The sequence below is a fragment of the Kryptolebias marmoratus genome, linkage group LG7 (genome assembly GCF_001649575.2).
Source record: "Kryptolebias marmoratus isolate JLee-2015 linkage group LG7, ASM164957v2, whole genome shotgun sequence".
Lineage (NCBI taxonomy): Eukaryota > Metazoa > Chordata > Actinopteri > Cyprinodontiformes > Rivulidae > Kryptolebias > Kryptolebias marmoratus.
In genome coordinates, this window is record NC_051436.1 from 14,255,690 (window position 1) to 14,266,384 (window position 10,695).

A 10,695-nucleotide genomic window follows, 5' to 3' on the forward strand; every position below is an offset into this window, starting at 1 on the left:
ATATTCAAAGAAGGGAAAGTACATGATTCACAGAATGTAAATCTCTTTTATATCCGTGTGTCAAAACAAGAGTGTTTTGTTGTGTTGCGATGGCTCATGGGGACATTTTGAACAGTTAATCACAGTAAAACTAACTAGTAAAATTACATCAGAAACACACAAGTGCAGCTGCAGCAGCAAAATGGGTTTAAACACTCATGTGAACCCAAGCAGGACGGTTTTATATCCTCACCTTTACAGGTGGAACCACGAACTACAATGAAGCTCACAACAACAACACAAAAATAATTTACACTATGACCTTGTTATTAATTCTTTCAAACCACGAGGTAAAGAAGGAAACAACACTGAAAGAAGTGCAGCAGCCAGACATCAAGTTACAAACCCAAGACTGCTGCAGTAAATGAGGAAATAAACGATTCAACAAAGCCTCAGTCCCAAAAACATCCTACAACAGCATTCTACACTGACTAAAGAGGAACATCACAAACACATCAAATTCATTACAATAAAAGAAAAAACACTAAGATTAAATAAGACACAGTTCTGAGAAAAAGTAAAACATCCAACTCAGACTTTTCCAAGCAGTGTGAGGGAACACTCTGACAAACTGCTCTTCACCTCATCACCTTAGACTGAGACACTTGTTTATTGTCACTTTTTCATCAACCAAACATTTATTTGTCCTTTTAAATCTTTCCTCAGGTTTGTGCTTTGACACTGTTTGGTTTTGTAAGCTGATAGAAAATTGTGACTTTCTCATGGCTTTGTTTTTACTCTGACACAGAAACAGCTGTTAGACTTGATACATACAGGTACATTAACTGTTCCTTCATGACATCCACTGACTCAGTTAAGGAAGGAGCTCACTGGGCTGAGACTGCTGGGGACTAAAAATTGTGACAAAATATGTAAATTTTCTGTTTAAATCTCACTGAACTGTTGAGTGTTTGCAACCAAGAGACCAACGAGGTGTGTGGCCACATTTTAAATGGCCAGGTTTAAAAACTCAAAAAATATTTTCATGTGAATGACTTGCAAAATTACATTATTTTCTTGTTCAGTTCTGCCCATATCATATCCACCTGAGTTTGTTTTGTACCCACCTTGTCAGCCTCCACCACAGATATGATTTAATCTGATCTGAAATAATGATAGGCTAATTTGGACCAGATTTTTAATAATTATTACTCATCATCAGTGTGGTTTTTAGACCTGGACATTTGCCTCGGATGTTTTCTGTCAAAGAAAAGGATTTGTGCAGGAGTCAAAATACAGCTCTGCTACTCTTGAGACATGATGGAGAATCCAGGTGCATCTTTAGACCCGTTAGACCCGGGCTATTGGTTTATCAATTGCCCGAATCAAAATGAAACTAGTTTTCCCTCGTCTCTCCACCAGGGGCGGGGACAGCGCGATTTTATCACTGTTGACGCGCACACCCTCACGCACTGTTCAGTGCCTCAAATAAACTACTGGAAAGCACCCATCACAGACAGACTTTGAATATTCAAAGAAGGGAAAGTACATGATTCACAGAATAGAAATGTATTTTATTTCCCCGTGTCAAAACAAGAGTGTTTTGATGTTTTTTTTTTGTTTTTTTTTTAGCCATTTGGCACCTTTACTTGGCCTTTTTTTATGATTTAACTCTTAGTCTGAAGTATAATCAAACTTTGATAATTGTATTGCTGAAATGAGGGTATGCTTAGCTTATGATAAAATAATTACAAAAGAAAAGCTGTGTCTGTGGGGTGAGGGAGGCCAAAGACTCCAGGACATCATGACAGGGGCGAGTGAGATTTGGTAGCCGTCCTTGAGATGGAAAAACAAGCTGCTGCAGCTGTTTGTGTGCAGAACGCCCTGGTCTTGGGCGCGATTCATAGTAGTTCATAGTATAAAAAGGAATTAAACATACATATGCAACCCCTTCCCACAATAAATAAAAACTGAGAACATGGAGCCAAATTAAGTTTAGACGGTTTAAGATCCCAGCAGACTTTAAGTATATAATGTTTATTTTGTCAGTTTAGATTGAACAGCTTTTGCTTTGTTAAATATGTCCTTCATGCAAATGTACAGAAAATATAACCTTAGAATGTAGGCCTTAAGAAGATAAAATATCATTATTTTAATATTATGTATTATTAAGTAATAAAACACCAAAACCAACAGGCTTTAACTCTTTGTCCTGTGTAGTTGTTATATGCAGGGAAAAATGACAAAATTCTATCCGCTGTAAAAATGAAAAGGAGAAAAAACAAAAAACTGTATTTTGTTGTGGTCCCATTAAAGCCGTTCAATCTTATGATACAGGGATTAAATTGAGCAAGTTGAAGCCAAAGTTTTAGCCAATCAGAGCAGGACAGGGTGGGTCTGGGTGCAAACAGTGTCGCTAACTTAGAGACTTTGTCGACTTTGTTCGCAGTTTTCAGACCCCTCTAAAGACTATTTAAAAAAAAAATGTCTAGCCACGTTTTCTGGTGTTTTTGGAGACTTTAGAAAACTGACGTGAAAGCAAGTGTTGCAATGTCTCTGTTGGGACAATAATTAACATATCTGCCTCACATCTGGAAAGTCAAGGTTCGATCCTCAGTCAAGAAGTCTTTGAGATGTGACCGATATGCAGAAAAAAGGCTCTCAAATGTGTTTTCAGTCAAAAGAATAAAGTCCACATAGAGAAAGCTTGTCATTTACATGAAGTCTTTGACAATGCAAGATGTGATGCATGGTGGAGCAGTGGTCAGACCTGTTGCCTCACAGCAAAAAAAGCTGCAGGTTTGTCTCCCACCTGGGGCCTTTCTGTGTGGAGTTTAAATGTTCTCCCCATGCTTGTGTGGGTTTTCTCTGGGTACTCTGGTTTCCTCCTACAGACCAAAAACATGCGTGTTGGGTTAACCAGTAACTCTAAATTGTCCTTAGGTGTGAGTGAGAATGTGAATAATTGTTTTCTTTGTCTCTATGTGTCCCTGTGATGGACTGTACCCTGCCTGTCACACAGTGACCGCTGGAGATAGAAACCAGCTGCACCGTGCTGCTGCACGGAAGAGCAGGTAAAGAAAAATGGATGGAGAAAAGATGTGATAAGAGCTAAAAAGAAAAAAAAGAAAAAGCCAAGAGCACTAAAACAAGACTTTGGTACCTCTGTGCAGGTGGAGATGCTTCTCCAGTAACGATTATAGGCTGTGAAATAGTGAACAGGATTCTAGGGGAACCAAGGCTGAATGTGGGCTCAGTCTCTTTGTGAGTCACAACAATAATGGACGGCCAAACTGAGCATCCAGCAGTTTTCAGAGATAGGGTCTCTTTATTTCTGCCTTTTTATCTATTCTTGCTCTCTGTTGCTTTAGGTTTTAGACTTTGTAAAGGAAGAAGAAAAGTTGTTTTGTGCTGTTGTTTTTAATGTCTGGAGGAGAATTCAGCTTTGGAGGCCTGACAGCTGATCTCTTTGTGTCATTATGTCTGTCAAGGACTTTAAGTGGCATACGTTACCAAGAGACTGAGTTAAAGTGAGGCTGAGAAACAGAAAATAATAATAAGTAGTATGATACAATACCCATCTTTTACACATAACGCTCATATTGTGTATTACAGTAGACCCAAAGTCACTAAATCTTCTATGGTTCCAAGATGCACAGCAGATTTCCTTCAAGGAACCACTTTAAATGAAATCCTACTCCCATGGCATGCAAAATAAGCCATGTTTAAGTTTAGCCCCAGTGGGGTTTTTTTTTGTTGGCTTTTTTTATCTTATTTTAATTTTTACTTATGATACTATGTGAAAATATGATTACATATATTACAACATATTTAATTAATTTTCTCACATAAAAAGTGGTTTCCAAAGCTCTCTACCAACCAACCATCATTGTCTTGGGGCTCAGAATAAGTAGAACAATGCAGTCTTTTGGGCACTCTTCTTATATTAAAAACTAGTAGTCATTGGTGTTGGAGGATTTAGACCCTGACTTTGTGATTCCTCCACTTTGGTTTGAGGTAAATTTGCACTTTGTTGTTGGGGCAGGACCTTGAATGTCAAGTGGTGGTTGGATGTAATGAACTGGAGATTGACGAGGCAGAGTTAAACATTTAGCTTTTTGGGGTATATTTGACTTCTGTGGACACTAAATCTGTGAGCTTTGATGGCGTTTCACTAACTGGGATTGAAGAAGCTTCTGTGTGTATTGGACCTCTGGCATGATGTACTTGAGGCAGAACTCCTTTACCTCATTAGTGATATTTGTCGGGAGGTCATAACCAGCTATCTGAACCATATTACTGGGCAGCCAAGGACGGAGATCCTTGTTTTTGATCTCAGAAGCTGAACGAGAAAGCGGTATTTGCTTCCCAAAACATCTTTTCGTTAGCCTCTCTTGGGCCTGTCGAAGAAGATAAACCTCCTTTGCCACACAGTCTAGACCCAGAGCTGACAGTTTGACCCATAATGAGGCATTAAAGTAGTCATAAAGGTATGCATCTATTGAATTCCAAGCACGGATCTTCCCAGGGAGACCCGGTGACAGACTTTTTTTGGAACTTTCTGTTCGCACGTTGAGCTTGAGATACACAATGTCATCCAAATCCCAAGAAAGGAGATGACGTAGAAGAACTAGAGATTCATCAAAATACTCAGAAATCATCACCAAAGAGAACACTTTCTCCACCTCTGCCGCAAAGGTTTGTGCATAAGTCACATCTGTTGCTGGCCGATCCTTGTTTCCACCCAAATCAAAGGTCAAGGTGTTATGTGCGAACATAGAATTTCCCTCATTTGGTCGGTAGTACCGTAAGGGGTCTGCTATGAATGCCTCCAGTGAGCCTTTAGGGACCCTTTTGAAGGCCTCGCTGTAGACGGTAAAGTACGTGAACAAAGACTCAAACATGGAAGCTGGCTCTCTCAGGATTGTGATGTATATTGTATCATTTGGCATCAGGCGCTGCAGTGCAGTCTTATTGAAGCGCATGTGGCTGGAGATCATGTTTGGTGGTAGTGTATCTGGATGAACAAAGTGAGAGGAGAAGAACTGTGGGTAACAAAACAGATAACCACAACTTGGTTTAGGTAACGCCAATGTCAGGTTGTTGCGCTCTGCAAATCGAAACAGTATGTTCTGCATGGTGCTGCTGGCTGTTTTGTGGGTCTTGAGGAAGACAATGTTGGTGTGCTTAGGCTTCAGAGAGTGAAGGGTAGGGCATCTAAGATGGAAGGCCTCCATGGTCCTTAAAACAGAGACAAAAGTAATTAGTTAGAAGCCACATGCAAAACTAAAAGTAGTAATGCTAATTTATCTAAATCTAAGCTCATTTTTTAAAATGTGGTGCAGGTAGTGTGACAAGCTGATCGGTAGAAGAGATATAAAGTAATACAAAAGGTAAAAAGGAAGAAATTTTAACAAGTTATTAGGAAAGACAAATCATTTTCCAGTTCTTCTACCCAAAACACATTCACATACTGCATCAACAACTAGACAGCTTGTTTCTAAAAATGGTGTTTAAATGTTTATAAAACCTTCACAAATTCTGCAAAAATATAATCTAAAATAATAACAATGTTTCTGAAATTCCTTCAAGTAGCTGAAGGGAATCCAATGAAATAGTACCCTCTACTTGAGTGGTCAATCAAAAAAAAAAAAGTTCTCACAAATATCTACCCCACACCCCATCCACCGCCTCCACCACTCTGAGTCCATGTTCACCAATTATAACAACTGTTGTGCTTCTCCCCATTGCCTGTTCTTCGTCTCAATGGAACAGCAAAGAACGAGCGTGTGTGAGGCAGGATCGCCTCTTGGCCTGGGGCCTTTCTGGGTGGAGTTCATATGTTTTCCCTGTGCATCTGTGGGTTTACTCTGGGTGCTCTTGGAAACTAGTGGGTGGGAATGTGAATAGTTGTTTGCCTTATTTGTCTCTATGTGTCCCTGTGATGGACTTGCGACCTGTCCAGGGTGTTCCCTGCCTCTTGCACAATGACCACTGAGATAGGCAACAGCTCCCCACGACCCAGATAGGAGAAGAAGGTAAAGAAAAATGGATGGATGGATTGTACCCTCCTACTCTGTCATGCAGCACTCCTCTAGAACCAGGTGGCCTCTGCTCTCATCATGAGGAAGATGCAGAAGCACAGGGAAAATAAAACCTATAGTGGTTGGGCTGCTTCTAGCTAATACAACAGAGAAGGCTAAACTTTGATGATTACAGCTTGATGTGAGAACTGAGGCTGGAAGATGAGGGGGGCTTATACAACTACTTCTCAACTACTACTAACTACAACTCATGTTTGACAAGGTTTTGCAAAAGGTTGGTCATAAAATCACTAAAGTTAAAACCAACTAGAGAGAAAGTCTGGAATCAGGACTCAGCTTAGCTGTGACCCTCCAGTACCTAAAGCTGCAGGTGATAAGTTGGGGCTGAAAATTCACCAAACATGTTGTTTTTGTTGAGAGATCATTGGGACCACTGAATGCTCACTGAACAGTCATTGACTGATTGCTTCTTTGAAAGACCACTGAGAGACTGATTTGAACCACTTCAAAATTTGATGCAGACCATGGAGTGTAGCGATTGCTGGAAGATTATTGAGAAATCATTGGAGGACCTTGGAGATCATGGAGCGCTAATTGACAGACCGTTGAGAGATCTGGCAAAATTTTGTACATTCAACAATCTTGCCTCTGTGGAAATGGGATATTACCAGGTGTTCTCATTAGTAAATTGGATTTTCTTTAGTTAGTACTGATGCAGAATTATGTTTCCAAATGTTACAGTACTAACAAGGTCAGAGTAAATACAAGGAAAGCACCAGTCAAAGGTTCAGACATAACTGCATCCAAATCAAGTATTAATGCATGTAAACCAAAAAACTGAACATTTTTATTAACATTTACATTTTGAGGGTGCATTTCAGTCACTCACCAGCTGAAATAGTTCTGACTGTGCAGCAAAACACTGGCAGCACAGAAGACAAGGAGGACCGGAAATATCTTCCTCCGAAACCTCTTTGCAGATGTCAAACACCTCATTTTGACTCTGGAAGGCAGAAAAAAAGAGTGAGGACACAAAGCAAATAAAGGCAAAAAAAAGTAGAGTTGCAAAAAATAGAAGAATTCTTACTAAAATTTGAAAGGCACATTGCAGCTTCTGACCAGATTTCTAACACACATCAGCTTTACTCTGTAAAGCTCAGTTATAATTTGGGTTCTGCTTCTGTAATATTCTAGGAATGACAAAGCATATAACAGAATATAAACAAAATTAAATTGCCCAAATATTTCAGTATTTTATTAGATATGTTGTCTTCATTTTAAGGACTGTTTTATGCATTTGGTTGTTGCCCCAATGTAGGAAAATACCTGTCATAGTTTGCAGAGAAAACAAAAAGGGGCTCAGAGACGATCCTTGATGTGTCCCACCTCCACATTGAAGCTATCTGTCCCTCCTACAGCCCACCTGGACATTGTCCTGCTGTCCTCATACCTGTCCTGTACCCGACTAACATACTTCTCTGCCACTCCAGATGTCCTCATACAACACCACTTTTGTTTTGTCACTTTTAATGATGATAAATAATAATAATGATCTACACTTTTCTTTGTTCAAAACATTTTTGAGCCACAACAGGGAGGAAGAAGCGAGGACTTTAATCAGAGGATCACATTTGACACTCTTAGAGCTTCTGAACATGACAAAACAAAAAAACATCAAAATAAAACAAAGGTTAAAAGATGCACAAATAAAACATACTTTTTGCATTTGTTTTCAAAGAGCTTGATAAGTTTACTGCAAATAATTTATACAGAAGAAATTTTATGTCTCATACTTTAATTATTTTTTTCCACAATCCAATCAAACTTATGAGGCACTGGATTTAATTTTGCAGCTCTCTTGTTCATTGTCCAGATTAAAACATCTGAGCTGAGCTGAGCTGAGCTGAGCGAGGCTGAATCTGTTCGACAGTGCGTGCATCTTTACACAGTAACACAGTAGATATGATTCACACTCTTGCTGTACGACCTCTTCTCCTTACAATCAACCAGAGGGGACTTTAGGTCATACCTGGAGCCTCCTCACACCAAGATACAGGAGTAACGCTGGTGTGTCTCTCCACAACATTGGCAGAGTTAGTCTTCCCCCCCTGCCACCACCATATGAACACTTGATGGTCATTTGTGGTAAATCAGAGCCTAGAATCATTACTGAACATGATACAGAGCCTGTCACCATCAGTCCACGCTCCACGCTCAACTTTCTCTGCTCTGGTGTTAACAGCAGCCTGCTGTAACAAATGGGCAGTTCAGTCATGAGATTAAATTTGCCATTTATCAACAACTGAAGAAGGAAATTCGTTCACCACAGGGAACTCTTTATCTAAATATTTACAATATATAAGGAGGAAACCAAGGTTTGTCTTTAAGGTTTTATTACAAAACTAAGTCAAGACAATAGAATCAACAATAAACAAATAAGACAAGACAACAAATATAAGACTAACAATAAGAGTTTAGGGAAATGTCTGTTAAGTAAGTGAATTATTTACCAATGTTGGTAAATAGTTTATTTTGGAATTTAGTCAGAAGATGCTATTAATTCCTCCAGGTTGTCAGGTTAGTTTTAATGAAACATCAGGTTGGACATAAATGTTATTCATCAATTTGCATCAGTTAACATGAAATATCCAGAACCCAAAAGGCTTCTTCTTTTATCATTCTCATCACAGAGTTAAAGGTGCCTCACCGGATCAGAAGCTGTGGACGGCCAGTCATCACTTCATCTTTGAGGAACTTGGAGGCTTTTCAGATCTCAACAGAACCACAACAAGGAGGCAGGTTAAGACCCAGAGCCAGTGGAAGGTCAGAGGTCAGAGTTCTGTCCTAGGTCTCCTGAGGTGGTGGTGATGTTTGCAGAGGGTCAACCGGGAGGCAGCTGATGTAGCAGGAGTCAGGCGATGCGCGAAATAGAGCAATTCCTTCTTAACAGCTTGAAAAGATATTTCTTAACTTAAGTTTCTCTTTAGGGTTTTCTCTTCTGGACTTACAAAACACTGAGTAAAAAGTTTTTTTCTCAGGTTACAAAAATAAAATCAGCGGAAAAAGGTATTCACACGACAAACACACACACACAAAAGGAACTGAACTGCAATCACCCTCCAAGGCTTTTTCTTCGGTTTGTTATCAAACGAAGTCTAAAGTGGGACATTCAGACCTTGGGGTTTGGCAGAAAGGCTTTATCTCACTCTTTCACAGCTGAGTACAGTTTTAATGTAAGACAAAAGAGATAAAGTTTGTTAAAACAATGATTTTCAATTGAGTATTTGTGCACAATTAACAATCAACACTTAGTTTTCATATTTCAAAAGCTTATTATACAAATAAACATCTCATTTCAGCAATGAATCATGTTTTTCTTCATAAGCCCAGGGAAAGCATGTAAACAATCTGTGAATAACTGATTAGACATCCACAAGTGTGCACACATGTCCTAAAAGGAACAAACTTCACTCAGTCAGGATGAACTTCAGAGAGAACAGTTGGTGAAAGAAGTCAGTAGGTCAGAGGTCATGAAAAGTGGTGATTCTTGATGCTACACCTCACATTAGACAGTGAACTCAAAGTCCCCTTTGTTCCCACTTCAGGCACCTGTATGATAAAACCATTCAGCTTCTTGCAAACCCACAGTGGGACTCCGATCAAACTCTGCTCTTATAGACATGAGACATCCTCTGTCCCTGGTGACCTTTGCTCAGTGTTATGTCTGACAGTCAGACCCTCAGCAATCTGCCAAATAAAAACATCCATTCGCTTGTGATCCTAGTATTTATGCCCTCTGGTGCCCATTGTAGACTTTCCAGCTCCCCATGACCCTGCACAATAAAGTGGGAAAGAAAATATCTCATGAACCACTGAACAGATTTTAATGAAACTTTCAGGAAGTAATCATTGGATGTACGGCTGCAGCTGTTTAGTTATTGAAGCCAACCCGATTCAAGATGGCACCCACAGCTAAATGACATTCGCCAGCACAAAAATGGCTATAACTCAGTCAGTTTGACAGATATTGAGCTAAAATTTGAGGAGGTAGTAGCTGAGAGTCTTTCACAACACATACTCTGAACAAAGCCTCTCTGATTACTCAGTTCAGGGATTATGGATTATTTGTTCACTAAAATACTCGATAGCTGCAGCCCCAGCTTGGACATTGTTGCAACACAGATACATGTTTTTTTTTCACAGTCTTTGGACACAGAGACTCCTCAAATGACATCCAACAAACTAGTTGCATTTTGAATTTCCTGTATCAAAAGTGCTTTTACATTATCCAAACCAGATTATTTAGAAATCTACTGTTAAATGTGCATCAAATGTGCACCCACGTGTTCACATTATTTATACACATTCACTGTAGAGATGTGTAGTAAACAGCTGACAGTAAAAAGCCAGGTGAATGCTAAAACACCTCCCAACAAGGTGACCTGGGTCTGTTCTCTGCTTCACCTCACCTTCACCAAGTGGAGCAGTAATATATGCTAATATTTTGGTTTACTTTAAGGATTTAGTGTTTCATTTTTGTCTAAAAGGAGTGGGCAGTCAGGGTGTTGTGTGTTGCTTTTGTTCATATTGTGTTTTTTTAACTACAGTCGATGTTTGTGTGTGTGTCTTCTCCCAAAGAGGCTGATGTCACTCAGTAGCCGCTCACTGAAGC

The 10,695-nt window shown here is 39.6% G+C and overlaps 1 protein-coding gene across 1 annotated transcript; it reads right to left on the reverse strand.

Moving 5' to 3' along the window:
• Window positions 1-4,066: 4,066 nt before the first annotated feature.
• On the reverse strand, window positions 4,067-5,216 carry LOC108249085 (galactose-3-O-sulfotransferase 3-like). Its single transcript, XM_017438232.2, has one exon. It carries the CDS (start codon window positions 5,214-5,216, stop codon window positions 4,125-4,127), a length of 1,092 nt encoding a protein of 363 aa, XP_017293721.2. The 3' UTR covers window positions 4,067-4,124.
• Between the last annotated feature and the right edge of the window lie 5,479 nt (window positions 5,217-10,695).